At 37.4% G+C, this 22,817-nt stretch overlaps 1 protein-coding gene across 8 annotated transcripts in view; it reads right to left on the bottom strand.

Annotated features, from left to right (window-relative positions):
- Positions 1 to 22,817, bottom strand: part of ASB4 (ankyrin repeat and SOCS box containing 4) — a 122,409-nt gene that overhangs the window by 51,451 nt on the left and 48,141 nt on the right. For 6 of the 8 annotated variants that reach the window (XR_452298.3, XM_007195736.2, XM_057549753.1 and 3 more), the window contains exons 1-2: positions 20,119 to 20,346; positions 9,030 to 9,329 (exon numbers count right to left, since the gene is read on the bottom strand). Coding sequence is in view for 7 of the 8 variants with exons in the window: in XM_007195736.2 (XP_007195798.1) it covers positions 9,030 to 9,329; positions 20,119 to 20,305 (487 nt within the window). In the remaining variant the exon portion in view is untranslated. Of the gene's footprint in view, positions 1 to 9,029; positions 9,330 to 20,118; positions 20,347 to 22,817 lie in introns of those variants that run through there. The other 2 variants (XM_057549755.1, XM_057549756.1) reach the window with 1 other exon arrangement.

The raw sequence follows: 22,817 nt of genomic DNA, 5'->3' as shown, positions 1-22,817 counted from the left end.
AAAAAGAAAATCCTAAACCTCTCAGAGAGGAAGATAATAAGTCACAAAGAAACCATGAGGAAATAAAATGGCCATGGAGAAATGCCTTCATCATTCTAAAGGAAAATGATTATCAATCTAGAATTCTGTGCCAAGTCAGGGTAAAATAAATGCATGAGCAGTTTCTTGCGCCCTTTCTCAGAAATCAACTAACGGAGGCCCAAACAGGCAACAAACCAAGATCTAGAAAGACGCAGAATCCAGGAACAGGAAATCTAACATAGGGAGAGGCAAAGGGACTCTCCAGGATGATGAGAGAATGGAGATTTCAGGATGACAGTGGTTGGAATAGATCTGAAGTCTCCAGAAGGGACTTTTTTCGAGAAAATAAAACTGATTAGATACCTGTTGAATTGAATTATTTTCAGAAAAGATTAAAACTATTGGCTAAAGTTTTGGGGTTAAAATAGTGGTGATTCATTAAAAAAAATAAGTAAATGAATAAAATAAGACAATTAGCTCCAGGGAAAACAAAATGTTGTACAAAGAAGGAATGGTTATCCTAGTTTAGTACAAGGCTCATAGTTATAATGTCATTATATTTTGAGGATGGAGGATAGGAAAGATACTTGTATGGGGAGGGCAGGGAGGAAAAGGAGCCAGATCCTCATCTTCCATTATGATAAATCAATAGATTATCAGAAAACTGTTTATGTTGCTACTTATTCTTTTCAAGTTTATGCATAAATAAATGGTATTTATTTAGCAATATGGAGATAAATATCAAACTACTCAGCTAAAAGAAATGAAAGTGGTTGCCTCTGAGGAGCAAGTAATCAAGAAATACATTTTTTGTAATAAACCTTGAATGTGGTATCCTCTTAATGTCTTTTAATCAATTTTTATATTTCTTCCACCCTTTGTTGAATATATTTTCTAAGTCCCTTAAATTTCTTGTGGTTTTGTAAATACATCTTTTCTTTTTTTTTTTAACATCTTTATTGGAGTATAATTGCTTTACAATGGTGTGTTAGTTTCTGCTTTATAACAAAGAATACATCTTTTCTTATTATAATTTCTCACTACTTGTTTCTGGTATATAGAAATACAATTGATTTTTGTATATTGATCTCAAATGCAGTACCTCTTCTGAATTCAGTTATGAATTCTAACCATTTGACCTTAGATTTTCTTGTTTTTTTAATCTAGACAAACATACAGTGTGAAATAATGGATGTTTTGCTTCCTGCTTTCTAATCTTCTTACATCTTATTTATTTTTCTTTTCTCTTTGTGTCAGCTAGGACCTCCAGGACAAAGGTGTGAGATGTGAGAGCAGCAAACTTATTCCACTCCTGATTCTCAAGGAGAGGTTTCTAAAAGTCACTACTAAATAGACCATCAACTTTACAAAGCCCTGCTTAAGGCAATGCCTTCCCAAGTGTGCTATGATTTTACATGGGACATTCTTTACTGGGCTGGAGCACCTGCTGCTTGACTGGATGTGAGAGATGACCTGCAAACAAATTTCAAGTTCATTCATTCAGAGCAGAGGAATTGAAGATAATGCTTCTAGAAAAAATAGCAACCAAAAGACGAGGATTTTTAAAGTCATTCTCTGCCATTTGAGAAAAGAAGGTCTCTGGGTTGACAGAGGTCAAGAATTTGATTGCCCGTTATTTACTGTTACTATTACCTTCTATGTACAGCAAGGGATTTTGGCATACTTTTTATAGTGACGAATCAATTTTTATAGTGATATAAAAGTTCCTTTAAAATTAAATTTAATAAGTAATGTCAATTTAAAGAAAATATTAAATTCTTATTGTACAGGTGTATGTCCCATACAGCATATGGGACAAAAATCCCCAAGGTTATTTGCAAGTGACTAGGAGGGTCAGATTTGTGCTATTACAATATATAACCTAAGAGATGGAACGACAGAAGGTGATGGACTGGTGAGAGAGGTGTCTGTCAAGCAGGCATAGCTACTTCTTGGCTAAAGTGAAGTCCAATGACATCTTGCCTTACTGTGTTCACATAATTGAATAGGGAATTTCCTAATGTGCAGGTAACTCATGCCACTGTCACACCAAGTAGCAGGGGACAGTCTTTTAAAAGGCACGGTCTCCTTTACATTGCCCTCATGCTACATTCTGCTAGGAAACATTTGAATTTTTATGGCTTTCCTGCAGTAACAAATTTTCCTCCAACTGTCAGGATTTGCTTCATGCAGAGAAAAGCAAGCAGCTTTCATTTTCTTCTTACGAAAGGGAATAGGTAGAAATAATATGCTGCTTTTCAGCCAGCTAAACCTGACATGACTCTCTTTATTTGTAGGGAAATGCAGGATTCACAGAAAGGACATTTTCACTGAGGTAAATAAGCCTTCTCAACTGATGAACACTATTATACTAATACCAAAGGAAACAAAGGCCAGAAGATGGGGGGCATTAAGTAGAAAGGCAAACAAAAAAATAGCAGACAAAATCCAGCCTGAGGACAAAGCAGGCTCTGCAACATTGAAAAAATAGGGGAAAATCCTTTAAGAGAAAATTGCATGCAATTTTTTGGCCTCAATTAGCCTTTTCCACAAAGAGCACTTTTCCACAAAGAGCCCATTAAATAGCAAATGAAATTACATCGGTTTTCAGTTGCCATGGCATTGGTTTTCCTCTAATGGACTTCTCTGGTCCTGAGTTTAATGTTAGCCTTACTTATTTTCCTTGTCTGTGTGCTGTCTCAATTCCCTCTGTCCAGCTACAAAGTGATGTATGTGACTTCTCAAAGTGCCTACCACATAATCCTGGAGAGAGAAAAATTCATCCTTCAGCTATCTCCCTAGAGACTGAGAGAGTAAAACTGACCAACAGCAGCATTTAATTAACTGTGAACATAACAGTTTCCATTTTCTAGATGGCAGTAGTCCCCTTCCATGCACTCAGTGCTCCTGGAGCCATTCCCAGATCAGTCAGAGACCATTTATTGAGTACTTCCTATGTGCCAAGCACTGTCCAAGAAACTGAAGACATAAAAATGCAAAAGAAAGGCTGCAAGATGCTGACAGTCTTCTAGAATTTCCAGACTAGAAGATTACCTCCAAGCACTTCTCTTCTCCTTTTCTCTTTTTCTCCATTCATAAAATGGGTGAAATTTTACCCAATTACCTGATTTACAGTTTTATTTTGTTTTGAAATATTTTCCAGGCACCACACTTAAAAAAAACACTTATTCTAAGAGTAAGGATCTGACATAACAAATTTGCTTTTTTGAAGTTACTTAGCTACAGCTAAATCTTACTTATGCTATCAAGTTTGACTCATAATTCAGATATTATTTTCTGATATGCATAATCATATATAATTTTTAGAAAATTAAGTTTATGCAGTTAATACACTCCTATGAACTTATTTTTAAAAAATCTTTCTATGTCAATAAACATTCTTTTACAATATCATTTTTAACGTCTGTATGGTACGGAGATAACAGCTTAAATTTTTCTATTATATATAAAAATATTTTTAAGTATTTCAGTAATATAAATGACTCTGAGGGCAAAAAGAAATCAGGCAACTTTTTTGAGACTCTAAGTACATTAAAAATTAAAAATGCCAATATATATCTTTTAAAATTGTGGTATATTTTAAATGTATTCCTTAACCAATCAAAGCTTTTATTGCAAAAATATAAAATAAAACACACTATAACTACACTATTTTGAAGATTCTCATAGAATTAGGAGAAGTCTCAATTTCTAGTGTACTACAGATCACGTGACCAAGCACAATTCTGTTACATGATAAATGTCTTTCTTTCTCATCAGTTATCTCTGACTCAGTGTATAACCTTGTTTAGAGATATATCCAAAGTCTGAATCTGAGGCCCTACATCAATGAGAACCCTGAGTCAAAAGGTGCTGAATTAGTCCCTAACCCTAGAGGCAGAATTTCTGAGTTTAAAAAGGTTTTAAGCTTTTGATATTCCCCTCAATCGTATGCATTTTCACTCCATTAAGCCTGTGTGAGAGCACTGCCCCACATGTTTGTCAACATATGTATTATCATCTTTGATATCTTTGTTAATGTAATAAACACAACAAAACATCTATTTCTTATTTTTAATTGACATTTTACTGATTACAAGTGATCATTATGTTACCTTTGTCGTTTATATGCTCGCCTGTTTTTTTTCTGAAATACCTATTCCTGTTCTTGGTCCCTTTGTGCTTTTTTTTTTTTTTTTCCTCTTAGTTGTTACCCTCCTAACTTTAATTTTTAAAGTTTCTTTACATAGTAAGGATATGACCCCTTTGTCATATAGTCCCAAATATTTTTCCCAGTTTTATGACTGCTTTTTAATTGTATAATCTGTTTGCCACACATATGTTGAAACAAACATTTTTGTGTTCTCTAATTTATCTTTCTTGTTATGGCTTCAGCTTTTGATGACGTGGTGCTAAAGGGTCAGTTATCTTTAACAGACTTCCTTCTACTCTTCCTCTCGTCTCGGGTTATCAGTCCAATTCCTTGTGTCAGCCTCCAGGGGGCGTTGCTCAGTCTCCTCCTACCTCTTTACTCCTCCCTCTCTAGGTAGGTCTCCCTCTGTCGACAGGGATAAAGCACATGGGGAATAACTGTGTCCTCTGGGAAAGCTGTGTGGTAACACCTCTGAGGAAAGACGAGGTCGGGAGCTCACTGTTAGTCCGTGGTTGATGAAAAGGCAGCGATATAAAAGATCAATAACTAAACAAATATATAATTTCTTACCTTTCCAAAAATTTTGAAGATAAACAGCTTAAAAGTTTAATTAGTTAAAATGTAGATTTAAAAAACTAAATCTAAAAATAAATGTATAAGTAAATGTGAAAGGTGGTGATGGCCCCATGCAGGAAGGTGAAGTGGATAAGCTCCAATGGATGCCTGCCCTTCTCCAAGCATCTCTGCACTAGGCCCTTCCTCCCAGGGCAGGCAAGAAGCAGAACAAACGGGGTTGATTTTTTTTTTCCCTTTAGTTCTCACAGGTTGAGAAGACCATAGCATCTTCAAGCATGTAGTCCCATTCTTTCCCCATGACCTTTCCATATCTTCCCCTCTCTCATCCAATTTCCAGTCTTTCTGCTCTCATTTTGGCTGATGACTTTGTACCAGATAGGGACTCCCTCATCTTACCACAACCAAATCTACAAGTGCTTTGGCATTAAAACCATCTTTTACTTTGGCTCACCTGCTGAAAAGGAGGATGTGTCTCAAGGTCTCTGGATTTCATCCCATCTCAACTTCTCTAAGATTTGGACCTTTCAGTTATCCTGTCTCATGCACCTTCAACTGTTTGCTTTCTATAAATCATTTCCTTCAGCGTACAAACATTTCCTTTTATCTTCAACTGTAGATAATAGTCTCCTGTGACAAACGCCCCCCCCAACCCCCTTCAGCAATCATGCTACTCATATGCTCACATTTGCAGACAAATTTCTTTTAACAGTTGTCAGCATATGCCATCTCTAGTTTCTAACCTCCCATTCACATCTTCTGATCTGGCTTCTGCACCTACCATTTCACCAAAACTATTTTTGTCAGTGATAACTCTGTCACTTAATCTAATGAACATCTGATTAAACCTCTCAGTAGCTATCAATACAGCTGACCACTCCCCCATTCTTGAACCTGCCTTTTTCTTAGTTTCTCTGATGTCAAAAATGCTCTTGGATTTTCTCCAACTTCATTTATCAATCCATTTCACTCTTCTTTTTTTTTTTTAGTGTGGAATATATTTTAACACATTCTTAGAAATAAAGAATTATAGAGGAAAGTGGTTATCACAAGGAAATTAAAACCCTAGAATAATTTCACTCTCTTTTATTGCCTCCTCTCCATCCTGCTAACATCTAAACATAAGAATTTGTGAGAGAGAGGCCGCGACAGTGAGAGGCCCGTGCACCATGATGAAGAGTGGCCCCCACTCGCCGCAAATAGAGAAAGCCCTCGCACAGAAACGAAGACCCAACACAGCTAAAAATAAATTTTTTTTAAAAAGTGTTACTCTTTAAAAAAAAAAAAAAGAATTTGTCAGAGCTTGGTCCTAAGTTCTCTTTTATCTCTCTACACTGTTTATCCAGGTGAGTTCATTGATTTCCTTGGCTTCAAATACAATCTATAGGCCAATGGCTCCTAAACTTACCGCTTTAGTTCAGAGCTCTTTTCTGAAATATATACTTTTATATCAAGTGTATCCTTGACTTATTCACTTTGATGTCTCAAAGAGGTCTGAAACCTCTCATGTTTAAAACTAACCTAGAAGGACTCACTCTATGTGCTTTTGAGACTTGATATAAAGCAACCAAGTCAGTGGAGGATTAGCAAAAAATAGATATATAGATCAACGGACGCATACATATTTGGCCAATTGACTTTTTTTTTAAGATTTTTATGTGGACCATTTTTAAAGTATTTATTGAATTTGTTACAATATTGCTTCTGTTTTATGTTTTGGTTATTTGGCTGTGAGGCATGTGGGATCTTAGCTCCCCGACCAGGGATCGAACCTGCACCCCTGGAAGGCGAAGTCTCAACCATTGGACCACCAGGGAAGTCCCGGCCAATTGACTTCTGAGAAAAATATCAAAACAATTCAATGGTGAAAGAATAATCTTTTCAACAAATGATGTTGAAACAATTGGCCATCCATACACGAAAAAAGATGAACTTCAACCCATACCTCACACCATATGCAAAAAATAACTCAAAATGAATCAAAGACATAAAAGTAAAACCTGAAATTATAAAACTTCTAGAAGAAAAATAAAGGAGAAAACCTTTGTTACTTGGGTTAATCCACCATTTCTTAGCTAGAACACAAAGCACAAACCATAAGAGGTAAAAATTGATAAACTGAATTTATCAAAATTAAATACTTCTGCTCTTTTAAAAACACCATTAGAAAAATGAAAATCCAAAGAATGAATTAAAATATTTGCAAAACACATATTTGACAAAGGGCTAGTATCCAAAATATATTAAGAACTCTCACAGATCAATAACAAGAAAACAAACAGCCATTTAAAAAAAAAAAAAAAAAGAAGCAAAAGAAGTGAACAGATATTTCACCAAAGTGAACACACAGCTGGCAGATAAATACATGAAAACATACTCAATGTCTTTGGTCATTAGAGGAATTCAAATTAAAATCATAATGAGATGCTATTAATACTTATTAGGATGGCTAAAACAGTTTTTAAAAATCTGACATTATGAAGTTCTGACAGGATGGAGGATAACAGGAGCTCTTATACACTGCTGGTGGAAATGCAAAAGGGTACAAGCACTTTGGAAGACAGTGTGGCAGTTTCTTATAAACTTACCATACAACCCATCTTCCCACTCCTAGGCACTTACCCAAGTGAAATGAAACATGTCCATACAAGAACATGTATGCAAATGTTTATAGCAGCTTTTTTCAAAATTGTCAAAAACTAGAAGCAATCTAAATGCCCCTCTACTAGGGAGTGAATAAACTGTGTTACATCTATACACGGAATACTATTCAGCAATAAAAAGGTATGATTTACTGGTGAGTGCAGTCACATTGATGAATCTCAAATGCATTATGCTAAACTGGAGAAACCAGCCTCAAAAGGTTATATATTGTATAATTTAATTAATACGACATTCTGAAAAGATGAAACTAAAGGGACAGAAAACAGATCAATAGTTGCCAGGGGTGAGGGGAGAGTGAGGAAATTAACTACCAAGGGCATCGGGGGATTTTTTGAGATAATTGTGGTGAATGGTTTCACGACTATCTATTACTCAAAAACAGTGAATTTACGGTATATAAATTATACCTCTGTAAACCCAACTTAAAAAAAATGATATAACGATCTCCCCACATACATGCTTCTTCCCCAAGTTTTCCCATCTTAAAAAACGGCATCACTCTCCAGCCATTTTCTAAAGCCAGAAACCTGGCAATGATTCTTCCCCCCCCCCCCACACACACACACCTGGCAATGATTCTTGAAACTTCCTTTTCTGTCACCCAGCCCCACCCCCACCTATATCAAATCCATCTCCAAGTCCCACCAATTCTGCTTCTAAAACATATTGCAAACCCATTTTCTAATTTTCATATCCAAGCTTTCCCCTTAGTGCAAATCATCATCCCCCTCACCTACACTATTGCAAGAGTTTCCCTGCTGGTCTCCCTGCTTCCATTCTTGGCCTTCTCCAACCCAGCTTATGAATGACCCCATATTGATGATTTTAAGTGAAAGTTAAACCGTGTCATTGCCTTGCTTTAAACTTTTCAGTGGCTCCATTTCTAAACCCCATACTCGGCCCCCATCAGGCCATATATGATCTGACACATCCAATGTCATTTGGCGGCACTCCCCTCTACCCTCTTGTCCCTCCCACCCACCCCCCCATGATACTCTGGCCATACTGGCCTTCTTCCATGTGTTGGATATTCCAAGTTTTTTGCTCCCCTAGCAACTTTGCACAGGCTATTCCCTAGCCCTAGACTTTTCTTCTTTGCTCTTGTTTTTAATGGCCAGCTCCTTCTCATTATAAAGTTTCAGCTTAAATATCGTATCTTTAGAGAAGTTTTATACATTTTATAATAGTTTACTCCTGACATTCTCTTTCATAGCACCTTATTTTGCTCCTTTCCCAATTTATAGTTATGTATTTATAATTTATTTCATCAATATTCATCTCCCTTACTAGAATATAAGCTCCTAGAGGGCAGAAACTATTTTCTCTTTTTACTTTCTTAGTACATTACCTGACATCATAGAAGCTAATAACTATTTGTTAAATAAATGTGTAAATTAACGAGACTCCTACAATTAAAACAGTAATAAGAATTCAATGTGATCATCACTGAATGACCGGGGCCAACATTACTATCTCTCTACATATTTTTAGGGCCCCCTGAATTAGGCTTAATGAATAGAGACACGTACTACATTGCCGGAGGTAAGTAAGGGTCACCAATTTTCAAAACCATGACTGGGCAAGTAGATGACAATGTCAGCCACCCAGAAAGGCTTACCTCTCCAAACCAATTGCTTGGCACACAGGATGGAGCTTGGAGTTGTACAGAAGTGTAAAGCCGTGTGTCCACTTAAGGAGTAGCAATTGAGCTTTGCTCCACGGTCGCAGAGAATCTTAACACAATCCAAGTTGGCCATTTCACAAGCCACATGAAGAGGGGTTTTCCCATTAGGTCTACAGTTGATTGTAGCATTGTGGTCCAGTAGCACCAGAAGACATTCCACATGACCAAACAAGACAGAAAGATGCAGGCCCGTGGCCCAGGAAGACTTTAATTTGTAACTAGGCAACCAATAACCTGAAAAAAGAAAGGGAGAGAAAGTTTAACTTCTTGGCCTAGGATTTCTCCCTGTGAGAGTTAGTGAGGATTTTTACAAAGTGTTTTACTTTCGTCACATTTATAAAATTGGGGGGATGATTTGGAAGTTGTAAACTAGTGGCTGATGGATCTGCAAATGTTTAGCTTAGTAGTGTATTTGGATTACTTAAATGGGACAGGGGCTCTCTACTATTCCCTATTATCTTGGTCCTTCATTTACTTTACCTTCCTGGCTGTCCAAGGCATTTGTGTTTGAAACCTTCATTTATGTGATTGCATTTTATTTTACGTGATGATTTACATGACATTCTTATTAAAGAATTTTTTTTAACTCCCAGTCATTGCCTTGAATGATTCCAAAGCTGTTACTTACAAGCTTATAATTTTCATTCCATCACAGTTCTTTTTCCCTCTAGCTGTAGCTATTGTCAAGCTAAGGTGTGAATGTATTTGATGTCTTTAGAAAATTTGTCACACCAAGATTTTATTTGCCTGTCTATCAGTTTATACAACACCTCTTTCCGAAGAAGAATTAAGAAGAATTTATAGCAGCTTACAAATTTTACACAAGATTTTTTTAATGATCTAGAAAATAAGGGCAAAGGAAAAAATAAGGAAGGAAAATAAAAAGAGGTCCAGGGTCAGATAGGTACCCAAAATATAAACTGTGTTCTATATATGCTAGAACCACACTGTAAATTTGCCTTTGAACTTCCCAGCAGCCAAAATAAACAGGAAAACATGATGTGTTGCACAATTAACTATGCCCACAAGCTATACACAAATTAATTGGTCAGGAGAAGCAGAGTTGTTCCTAGAACTGAGATCTTAAATAAAATTTTCCCATTAGTTGTTGGAAATCTCTCTCTCTCTCTCTCTCTCTCTCTCCCCCACCCTCCCTCCCTCTCACCCTCTCTCTTTCTCTTTCCTTTTTCCCTCCTACCTCTGACTTCTAAACACTGAACTAGTCCTTTTTTCCCAAGTGTCCAATGATTGCCATTTTGACAAGCTATAACAAAGATAACTTTATAAATCTTTTTTTCAATGTCAATACCCAGAGCCACGGCATTAAGCTCACTATGAGTGGAGAATGGAAAATAGGTACAGAAAGATGAAATATTTAATGGCAAGATGAAGATGTAGACATAGCTCAACAGCTTAGAAGAGACTCTAGGGTGGAAACAACAAAATAAATTTTAACATGGATAAATCAGAAGTTTTTTTTTACAATAGGTTGTAAAACTTCCACTATGCGAGTACAAGGTAAGCAGATTATGAGGTTTTTTTTGGAAAGATCGTCTTTATTTATTTATTTATTTATTTATTTATTTATTTAATATTTTGGCCGCACCACATGGGATATGGGATCTTCGTTCCCCAGCCAGGGATCGAACACACGTCCCCTGCATTGGAAGTGCGGAGTCTTAAACACTGAACCACCGGGGAAGTCCCAGCAGATTATGATTTAATGGTAATTTATTTGAGGAAAAACCTAAGTATCTGAGTTGACAATAATCTAGAAATGAGCCAACAGTAAGATGAAGCTGCCTAAATGCTGATACAATCTTTAGCTACATTAATAGGGTATAGCGCCCAGAACAAGAGAAGTAAAAGTTGTATTCTTCACTGATTAGATGAGGTCAGAAAAATCTAAAATATTGTGAATACTTCTGGCAACAAAAATGAGCATCTGGAGGGCACTCAGAGGATGATGACCACGTTAAAGGTGGGCCTGGTGATCAGGTATTAAAAGTCTCTCATTTAAGTGAAAAGAACTACCTATGCACCACTCCCGGGTATTTATCCTACAAGTACATTCACTCATGTGTGAAATGCCATATAAGGGCCACTGTATTACACAACTCCCAGGAACACTACTTGCATTGAACTCTTTATGAAGAGTATGAAGTTCCCGGGAGTTATAAATCCTGGTAACCTGGCCCAGGACAACAACATGCACTGCACTACAGCATTGTTCTTAATGGTTAGTGATTGGAAACAACCTCAATCTTCATCAATAGGAGACTGTTTAAATAAAGTATGTACATCCATACAGTGGAACACTATACAGCCATTACAAAGAAGGGGGCGGTTCTGTGTATACTGGTATGGAAAAAATCTCAAGATATATTATTGAGTGAGAGAAGCAGGGAGCCGAAGAGTGTGCATAAAGGCTAACATGTAAGAAAATATTTATAAACACCTAACACAAGAAACTGGTTGCACTGGTGGGGACTGGGGGACAAGAACATAGATTTACTTATCCTTCAATGCTCCCCTTGAGCTTTTAAATTTAGTACGTTGTGCATGTATTACTATTTATAAAAATAAATAAAATTAAAATAAACTGTTGTGCTCCTGTCCGGGGGAAAAATAATTTAGTTTAAAGAGGTCATTTAGGGCTTCCCTGGTGGTGCAGTGGTTGAGAATCTGTCTGCCAGCGCAGGGGACACGGATTCGAGCCCTGGTCTGGGAAGATGCCACATGCTGTGGAGCAACTAAGCCCGTGTGTCACAACTACTGAGCCTGCACTCTAGAGCCCACAAGCCACAACTGCTGAAGCCCGCGCGTCTGGAGCTGTGCTCCGCAACAAGAGAAGCCACTGCAATGAGAAACCCGTGCACTGCCAACGAAAAGTAGCCCCCACTCGCCACAATTAGAGAAAGCCCATGCACAGCAACGAAGACCCAACGCAGCCAAAAATAAATAAATTTATATTTTTTAAAAAAGAGGTTATTTATAGGGTTATGCACAATGCTGATTAATCCTGAGGGAATGAATGCTCCCAACCAGAAGTTTGTTTTTCTATGGCCCACCCTCCAACCTAGACAGACAGAAAGACAGACAGACAGACACACACACACACACACACACACACTCACACACACTTTAATCTCTTTTCATCTCACTCAGAATTCTAGGGCCATTTTGCTTTCTCGTCCTCCCAACTCTCCCCTTATCCAAAGTTGTTCTTTAAAAAGAAATCCAAAGTTAATTTACACTAAGGTCTAATAGACTGAGGATTGTTTAAAGTGTGACCCTCTTAGGATTATCTGAATTTATGTAGGAATCTGTATTCATACAATAGAATTAAGTTCTAAGATACTAATTCCAGATTTCAGACACTGAAAAGGGAAGGTATTTGGTGATATGGATTTTCCCTGGTAGAGACAAATAGTTTCACAGACAGTCTGGACTAGGGAGGATCAACCCTGTGCCTGTGTGTGTGTGCGTGTGTGTGTGTGTGTGTGAGTGTGTGTGTAAATAGATATGCACACACATTTGTATATATCCATATATACATTTCCATTTAGCTGTGCACATTGAATCTGTGTTCCAAGCATAGTTTTTAAGCTATATGGTATGCAACCTGCTTTTGATAAGGAATGAATCACTTAATACCAATACTTAGTCATTTTAATACTCAAATTTCCTCTACAAGCAATTTGCAAAGACAGCCTCTTCTAACTCTCTTGCAAAGAAGCTGGTTCCAGATCTGAAAACTGGAGTGTGTTTTGCTTGCCAATTAACAGCAAAGATTAGGCAGCTCTATGCAGCAACTGATTGGAAACTCAAGTCTGCTTCTGCAGTGGTAAGAAAAATGATCTCAGAAAGGAAGCAGCAGAGGGCTGATTAAGAAAACACCATTTTGATGTAAAATCAAAGAAACACAGAATGTTAGCGCTGGAGGGAAGATTATCCAGTCCAAGCCTTTCATTTTCCAGATGAGAAAACTGCCACTTTTTCAGCCTGCTAGAGCCATAAGTCGTCTGCCTCAGTCCAAGCTAATGGACTCAGAATATCTGCAATGCGGGGTTTCCATCTGTCTTTGTCTTTGTGGAAGTAGAATAGGTTTAGCGCCAAGCCTGCTTCACAAATCATAAGGAAAGAAAGAAGATCCCGAATTCATCTATATGTCACATCTCTGATATGGAGATACATTTGCTGGTTGATTTTATTTTCTTCCTCCTAAATTCCCAGTAGCACCTAGAGAATCTATCTTGCCTGTTTATTACATGAATCAGTCATCCTTGACCTCTCAATCAGTTTCATCTGCGTGTCCTATAATCATAATCATTAACCAGTAAATTGGGCTCAGAGAGGGCCAGGTGTTGGAATTCAGCCAACCTCATAAATGGAACTGTGCCTACAACTCACCTCTCCTAGAAAGGAATGTGGGTGGTAGGAATGTAGATGGGTGGGTGGCAACAAGACCCCTTAGCTGGTGCCCCTAGGGAGCTGAGTGGAGAGACAGGAAGAGAATGGATAGTCGGATACAGATCAGGGTCTGTCGCCATGTATCTTGAAGCTGCATTGCAGAACTTTGGTGGGGGTTAGTGGGGAGGAGTTTCTGGATAACTCAAGCCCTTGCAAAGCAGGAAAGCCCACTGCAGAGACAGAAGCAGTCCGCAGCAAACAGGCCACACACATATAATCACCACCTTTAAATGACGATACGGCCACAGGTCACTGTGTACCAAGTGTGGAAACAAGCAGGAGTGTCCTTTCCACCACACCTACCCTCACTGATGACCAAACCTGAGGTAATGCCATCGCCAGAAACCACAGTGATGCAGCACCCATTAACACACTTGTGTCGATGCTAGTATGTCAAGAGATCAAAATGTGTCCTGCAAAATGTAACCCCCAATGGTCACAGCATGACAGAAATACAGTTAACTAATCAGGCAGATTCATTTTGTACACTCTCCCTTCTTTCCACAGCAATATTGTCCCAGGGCTTCAGAACTCAAAATGTGATTTATTCTTAGCATTTGTCTTTCAAAGGGCCCCCCTCTGCTCACTTCTGCAGAGTCCAGGATGCCCTTTGACTGTGTGCTCAGATTGCACAAAGGACTGTGGTGAGGGAGTAAAACCCAGGAACAAAGCCCTTGATGGGGCCAGAGGTGAGGAAGGCACTGCTTCCCCTAATGTAAACTACTTGGTTCTCACCCCAGGTCTGCAGTCTGTGGGCAGTGATGCCTTCTGCTTGAGCTCTGCTTGAGCAATGAGCTTAACTGAGAAGAAAATACAGATTCTTTCTCCTAGGAAAAAATCCCAGAGAGAACTCTCAAATATAGGCCACACCCATGTGGATTTATAGCATCTACCATTACTTTTTACCTTCCCCAGACCATGACACTTAATCTGTTTATATAATTTCCCCTTCAAAACATTGAAGATTATCAGCATGCAGGAGATCTAGAGGGGGTCTTGACAAAGCCTCCACTTTACAAATGAGGATAAATATCCTGTAGAGATTAAGTAGCAGGAAGTGCCCATGTTTGTATACATAGTCTCCCCCAAATCTCTAAATAGCCATCAATGATCTGAAAGCTACATGCAGTCCACCTCCAAACCAATATCAATTCTCAGCAAAGTTCTAAAGGAATTTAGGAGTTATGCCCCTACACAAATACACAGACCAATCCTTTGTGCGTGTGTGTGTGTGTGTGTGTGTGTGTGTTTAATTTAAATCTGAATCCAGAGATATGCCTGAGTCACTGAGTAGAAAACCCCCGGCTCAGGAAATATAGTAAGGAGCGAAGTGTTTGGGCCATCTTTTGGAAGAAGGGTTGATTCTGCTCCAGTGTTTGGGGGGATATACACATCTCTGGTAAACCTTCAGCTAAGCTAGGCTCTGCCACAGTTATCAGCTGTAATGTTATCTGAGTCCAAAGAACCCCACACACAAGAAGCCTCTGTTATTACAGACAAAGGTTACACACACTGCTCATGGCTGGATAAGCAGACATTTGCTCTGCTGTGTCCACGTATTTACACAGTCCTGAAGGATTACAGGCTGGAGCACAATTCTTGCCTATTTTTTTTTTTTTTTTTTTTTTAAATTTTATTTATTTATTTATTTATTTATTTATTCTTGGCTGTGCTGGGTCTTCGGTTCGTGCGAGGGCTTTCTCTAGTTGCGGCAAGCGGGGGCCACCCTTCATCGCGGTGCGGGGGCCGCTCTTCATCGCGGTGCGCGGGCCTTTCTCTATCGCGGCCCCTCCCGTCGCGGGGCACAGGCTCCAGACGCGCAGGCTCAGCAATTGTGGCTCACGGGCCCAGCTGCTCCGTGGCATGTGGGATCTTCCCAGACCAGGGCTCGAACCCGTGTCTCCTGCATTAGCAGGCAGACTCTCAACCACTGCGCCACCAGGGAAGCCCTTGCCTATTTTTTAATAGTTAATATTTTCAGGATAAATCTCAGAGTTTCCCCAGGAGAGAAAAAGAAATAAGCTTGAAATGTAAAATTTAAAAGAAAAAAATTTGAACACCTAGGAAAGGAAAAGAACCCTGGGATGGCAATAGGAAAGTAGGAGAGTGAATTTCTGGCAAAGAGGAAAATTAGGTGATAAGAAGATGACTCATTAAGAGAGTGAAAATAAGAGCTTTCAACATATTTGGAAGGCAGTTGCTACTTAGTAAAGTAGATAGAGTACCTGCCAGAAAGTTTTCCAGTGAAATCATTCATTGATTATTTTAATTAAAAATATGACTATCAACCAAAGAACCTGCGGCTGTGGGCCATAAACGAAGTACTTACAGTGCATTATGCTGATTAATAAAAGGACTCTGATTAACCTTGCTGACTAGGGAATTCCATACCAAAGAGATAAGTATGATATTCTGCCTGTAACATTAATGAGCCAAGGCTCATGCATCTGAAGGAGAATCAAATGTGTGGTTGAAAAACCTTTGGAAACAGCTTTATGGATATTCATGTTTCCCGTATGGAGATCGCCTAGTGAGAACCAATATGAATAGCTTCGCGTTTTCTTAGAGACCCACTTTCACTATAAATACTGTGCGCTTGGCTCATAACAAACTTTATATCATTGACATCCCTTGACTATTCAACTGCTAATTGCATTTGGCAGTTAAAAGTTGTTCGTGTATTTAACTTTTCTTCACTTCATTCCCATTTTAAAGTGGTCAGCTGGTAGATGTAATTTTGCTTACTTGTTTTTACTTTTCAGACCCATGTATCTGCCATTCTCTAGGAGATAATGCAAATGCCAACCGGAATGTTTCTTTTTTTTTAAAGAATGGCTTTCTTTTTTTTTTAATTTTATTTTATTATTATTTGGCTGCGTCAGGTCTTAGCTGCAGCACGTGGGCTTCTCTCTAGTTGTGGCTCGAGGGCTCTATAGTGCGTGGGTTTCATTCCCCACGGCATGTGGGATCTTAGTTCCCCCACCGGGGATCAAACCTGCGTCCCCTGCATTGGAAGGTGGATTCTTAACCACTGGACCACCAGGGAAGTCCCAACCAGAATGTTTTTAATGTTTGCTTTACAAAGTGTGAGAGGAATATTTTTAATTGATAAAACATAATTTTATCTGAAGATTTGATTATGAAGTTTAAAATAACTTGAAAAAATAGAATGAGATGTCTCAAACTTTAAGAATCATTATTAGGTGCTGGGGCTAGGCAGGGCCTGCCATCTGAACCTGGATGCTGGCTTCTAAATCTGTTCTTTTTCTCACAGGTGAGAGAAGTTACTCAATGAGATGGGGAAGCAGAAGTGAATTTCCAGACACTTTGTTCTACCTTCCTCACAAAGTCCATATTTTATATTTGCTTTGGAGGTCAACTTTTGACTATTAGTGTACCGTTTAGATTGTGGATTGGGGGTTGCAATGTTTAGATTCCAAGTTGATTTCTTCACCAACAGACTTCTGAGTTGCCTTTACAAAAAGTATAAACTTGCATTCATACTGGCTTAAACATACCATAATTAGGGGAGAAAATGTGGTCACTTTTAAAAATCCTATGTAAAATCCTATGTCCTAAAAGAAACAAAAATTATTTGGGATTAAACGTACCACTGTTGATCTTCCACAGGACAATCAAATGTTGAATACAGATTACATTACTAATTACACAAGCAAATTTAAAGGTAGCATAGTATGTTCTAGATTTTACACAATATCTTGCTTAGTAAGCCAAAAATTACTAAAACCTGAAGATTCCCACACTTTAAAAGTAAACAGGTAATGTTCTATTTCTTCTTCTGGATGCTGGTTGCATATGTTTGTTTATTTTGTGAAAATAAATCAAGCTTCACACTTATGATTTGTGCACTTTTCTGTTGTAGAGCTTTTTAAAAGTGCTTAAAAAAATCAAAAACTAATGCATAGCAATTCAACAGCATTCAACATCCAAAAAGTCTGCTGTGATTTAATAAAGTCTCACGAAGTTTAATCTAGTCACATACCCTTCAAGGCCACAAAGAGTCTCATTCCTTAGAATTATTCAGAAAGGAACTAACTAATTCTGACTAACTAACGAACAAATGACCAGTGTAGCCTGCTCAGCTCTACACTAGTCCCCGGGAATTCCTCTGTGACTTAGAAATTGATATAACCACTTAGGTCTACTTTGCTTGGCTAGCAACTAGGACTCTATGCATCACTTTCATTCCTGACTAAAATAAAAAGTTTGATAATTAGGCTGGAAGCCATGTGAAAATATCTGAAGAAACTGAAGAAAATGAGGCTTCAATCTGGGATTAAGATTAAAGAGACAGGGCTTCCCTGGTGGCGCAGTGGTTGAGAATCTGCCTGCTAATGCAGGGGACACGGGTTCAAGCCCTGGTCTGGGAAGATCCCACATGCCACGGAGCAGCTGGGCCCGTGAGCCACAACTACTGAGCCTGCGCGTCTGGAGCCTGTGCCCCGCAACGGGAGGGGCCGCGACAGTGAAAGGCCCGCGCATCGCGATGAAGAGCGGTCCCCGCACCGCGATGAAGAGTGGCCCCCACTTGCCGTAACCAGAGAAAGCCCTCGCACGAACCGAAGACCCAACACAGCCAAAAATAAATAAATAAATAAATAAAGTAGCTATAAAATTAAAAAAAAAAAAAAAAGATTAAAGAGACAGATTCTTATACCCATATTCATATTAAACAGAGAGTAAGTGTATTTCTTTCTATACGCACACGTGTACGTGCACACACACACACGCACACACACACACACACACACACACACGATTTCCTGCATAAACCCTGAAGATACGGCCACAAATCCTATCATTTCTTGCATTCATCCACCTGGCATGCATAAGAATGTTACCGTTCTCTTTTTTTTTCCCCCCCAAATCCAGAGAGTGTAATTTGCTTTCTCCCTAATTTAAAGTCCCATCCCACAGTCCTATGAAAACACTCATTTGCATGAATGAAAATTTAGCTCTATGAAGACCATAGGGAGTCAGCTCATATTGACAGAAAGATTTTAAAACGCATTTTTTTCTCATTCAGGGATGATAACACCATTGGAAGCAAGAGAAACGGCACCTTTCTTCTCCAGAAACTGCCACTAAAACTTCCTTTCTCACAACCTCCGAACCTTCGCATGATCTACGCAATTTGGCATGCTCAGATGAGAAAAGGCAGTCTTCGCAACTCAGGGTCAAATAAATTACCTGCTGACTTGGACGTAAGTTATTTTAAGCTAGGCACGAATATAAGTTTTAAAAAATACCTTAAAAATGTATTTAGCATTCAGGCAGTCTTTCACTGAACAAATCCATAAGATGAAAGTAATCTGATCATATAGTATACATTCTTTCTTAACAGAATCTCCATCAACCACTTTTTAAAAAACAGACCTCTTCTTTGTTTTCCAATCAAGATAGCAATGCCAATTTATAATAAAACCCTCAAGTAAAAATCATAAACACAGTAACTGGCCTCAACTATTCCATCCTTCCTTCAGAACTGACAGTAAATTAATGTAGGAATATATACCACTAGTATTCATTTCTGAAAATTGATGGTGCTGATGATTTATATACAAATGGAAAATATTTTAAACATAAAAAAAATGATCTCTCTTTCTCAGTGCTGTACACAAAACCTTATCACCTATTTTGTTTAAACAGAAGTGATGTTTAACATGGTGTTTGTTTGCAGTCCGCTTACCAGATGGCCTCGCTACTCAAATTTCACATTAACTAGCTGATTTGGGAAATCAGAATCTGCGCACTTCTAATTTATTTCTGACTTATTAATAAGCATGGGTTCCAGAAAATCCCATGATAAAAAAAAAAATTCAGTTCTAATTTTTGCTATCCTTAGTTCTTCATAAGGCAGATACTTCGTGTTAGATAGATCTACAATTTTGATCTATCACTGCAGTCACGGAAAAAAGTTAACTTTTTGTCTTTTCTGGTTTCAGCTTTTCTGCCTGAACTGAAAACTCATTAAAATGACAAGGATCATAAAGGTGTATCACGGTACAGCCTTACCCATTTATTAACCCTTCAAACAGGGGCAAAAATCCTCTTTTTCCTCCAGGTGGATGTAGAGATGATATATCTTTAAGTAGCCCTGTTAACAGAGGGCTGGCAGCCTGTTCCCAAGCCAGTCATACTGTCTGGATTAGATCTCAGCAACCTGTTTAGCCATAATCTAGAGATGGTTTCTTTATTCTATGTACTTATAAGAAGAAATAAAGTTAGAAATAGAAGAAAATTGCATTACTAAATATGATTATCCAGGATTTCAAATTCTAGGCACAGGGATACAGAAAGAAAAGAGAAGGAAAGTAAAGAGAAGAAAAAATATATTTATATATACATATACCAGCTCATGATTTTGTCTAGTTTAAAAAGAAGGAAAAGATTACATTAGAAATATTTTTTTAGGTATATATTTAAAGAAATAATAAGAGCCACCAGTTTAGATTGGGTGACTAATGCTGTGCATTAAAAAAACAAATCCATTTTCTATCGATTTTACAATTACACCTATAATTTTTACCTTGTTTATAAGATGCCAAAACCAAATTCTCATCTTCAACTTCAAAAACTGTGTCCACATCTATTTCCCTTTGGATTAAAATGGCCTTCAATTTTCCGAAGTCATTTGACTTGAGAGCCTCAAGGAAATTTCTCTTAACTAACTTGGCAGCTGCAGATTTAGTGATCGGGGCAGCTGTGCCGTCCATCCTTCCTCTCCCTCTGGAAGCTTTGTTGTGATTTATCAGGAGAGCGGCACCAAGCTAACAGGCACATGCTAGAGAGCCCACAAACTGTCAGCTAATTTTATCCCAAAGTTATGCTGATCCGTTCTATTTATATAGGGATCATTTCAAACTTCAAAACATCCTTCTTGGCTGTCACTGCACTCTCAGGTCTTTTAAACTTGTTCTATACTAACTAATTCATTGAATAACATAGTGTATCAATATGAAGGAAAACCCTCACAATACATTTCAGAGAATGAAATGTCACTATTATTTCTTATACAATCAAAGTAATAATGTAAGATTTAAAAGCTCATAACTTTTTTTTTTTTCCTCAGTAAAAACATCTGGTGCCCAACTGGAGATCCAATGTCTTGCTCTGATTAACCAATAGCCACAAATGAAAATTTGTTACAGTTGCTAATACATGTGCTTCTGAAAACCTATAATAATTCTGTAATAAAAGCCTGCAAAATCAAGCATGGTCATACACATTTGAAAACAAACAGAAGGTTATCAAGTGACTTAGACTTGAAAAATGTCAACACCATGAAAGAAAGCAGGGTAGGGTGATGGTGGTGGGGGACTATTTTAGGTAAAAAGAGACTAAAGAGACAAAACAGCTAAATGCAATGACTGAGTAAACTTTATTTAATCTTGTATTTTAAAAAATCAGTTAGAAAAGACTATATTGGTACAGTTGTGGAAATATGAATATGGACTAGATATTACTTGATAATATAGAGTTATTGTTAATTTTTTAAGGTGTGGTAAAAGTATTGTGGTTATGTAGAATAATATTCTTATTCTTAAGGGGTAAATTGTCATGATGCCTAAAGCTTCTTTTCAAATAATTCAGAAATACAAAAATAAATGTGTATATATATGTATATATATATATACGTGTATAGATATGTGAGTGATTGTGTGTGTGTGTGTAAACAGAGACAGAGAGAGAAAGCAAATGAGGCAAAAAATTAAAAGTTGGCAAATCTAATGAGGGATTTACAGATGACCATGATATTATTTTTTCAGCTTTTCTGTAAGTTTGTAATTTTCCAAGAGAGGAAAATACTCAATTTTTAAATGTACAAATCATTACAAATTAGAAAAATTGCGATAGTAAATGTTAATTTGAACATAAAGAAATTACACTTTATATATTGTCTGTGGGAGTCAAAACTGGTGCAAACTTTCTGCAGAATAATTAGCAACATGAATTTTAAAAAACTAAAAATGATAATAGTATTCAATTCTTAGAATTTACATAAGCATATAGACATGGATGCAAATCGTAACATAGTATTTTAACTTATTTCATTGATGTGTAACACAAATACAAGAAAGTAGAAAGTGACAAGTCATAAGTATATGGCTTGTCCAATTTTTACAAAGTGAACACACCCCTGTAACCAACCCCCAGGTCGAACCACAGAGTAGTTCAGGTACACTTGAAACCCCCTTTATGTCATTTTCCAATCCAAACACTCACCTGACCCCCAATGACAACGATTATCTTGACTTCTAATACTGTAGATTAACTTTGTTTTTTAATGTTTAAGATTTTTGTTAATATTCTTAATTTTAAATCCTCAAGAAGATAAAATTTCAAGCTTAACATAGTGTAACGTATTTGTCCTGAAATAACAGATGGATAAATGAATACAAATGTACATATGGATGATTATACTGTTAACAATAGTAAAAAACATGGAAGCAATCTAAGTGACTGACAGTAAAAAATTTGATAAACAAATGATGTCATATCCATCTAATGAAACACCCTTCAGTCACTATGACTAGGTAGATATATACTGATTGTAAAATATCTATGAGATAAGTAATTTATAAAATAGTATATGTAGTATAAATATTCTTTAAAAATATCTATACTTATATAATGTACAAATATATATTATATATTTACATAATTTGTATCTATCTATATAATGTATAAATATGTGTACTAAATGCACACGTAGGAAGAAAATTCTGTACGCATGCATCAATTCCCAAATATCATCAGCTTTTATCTCCGAGTGCTAAGATTACACCTGATTTCTTCTTTATCTCTTTCTTATTTTCTGAAGTCATCTACAATGAGCACAACTTACATTTGTGATAAAAATGTATTTCTGCACTGAACGTATTAATAACGATAACTTGGTAACGCAGCATAAGCACAGAATTGTAGATTCCATAAAGTAAGGAACTAAATCATTCTCCTGCCCTCAGTGCCCAGTATGAACGAATAAATGAATAATGAATGAATAAAGAATTATTCATTGATTATTTACGTCCTTAGCACTATGTTTGGTTGAGAATAAGATACTGTTCCTTTTATGTCCACATGTGTGACTCAAGTATAGCAATTATTGATTAATATGTTTTGTCCATTTTTGACAAACCTAAGACAAAGAAAAGCATTCCCAGTAGAGGAAACAGAGACAAAGAGGAGTTTTACTTCATTGGAGGATAATTAGTCCTGGAAAAG

Source organism: Balaenoptera acutorostrata, chromosome 7 (assembly GCF_949987535.1).
Source record: "Balaenoptera acutorostrata chromosome 7, mBalAcu1.1, whole genome shotgun sequence".
Lineage (NCBI taxonomy): Eukaryota > Metazoa > Chordata > Mammalia > Artiodactyla > Balaenopteridae > Balaenoptera > Balaenoptera acutorostrata.
Note: the sequence above shows the minus strand (reverse complement) of the source record. Positions and strands in the feature narration are given on the sequence as shown.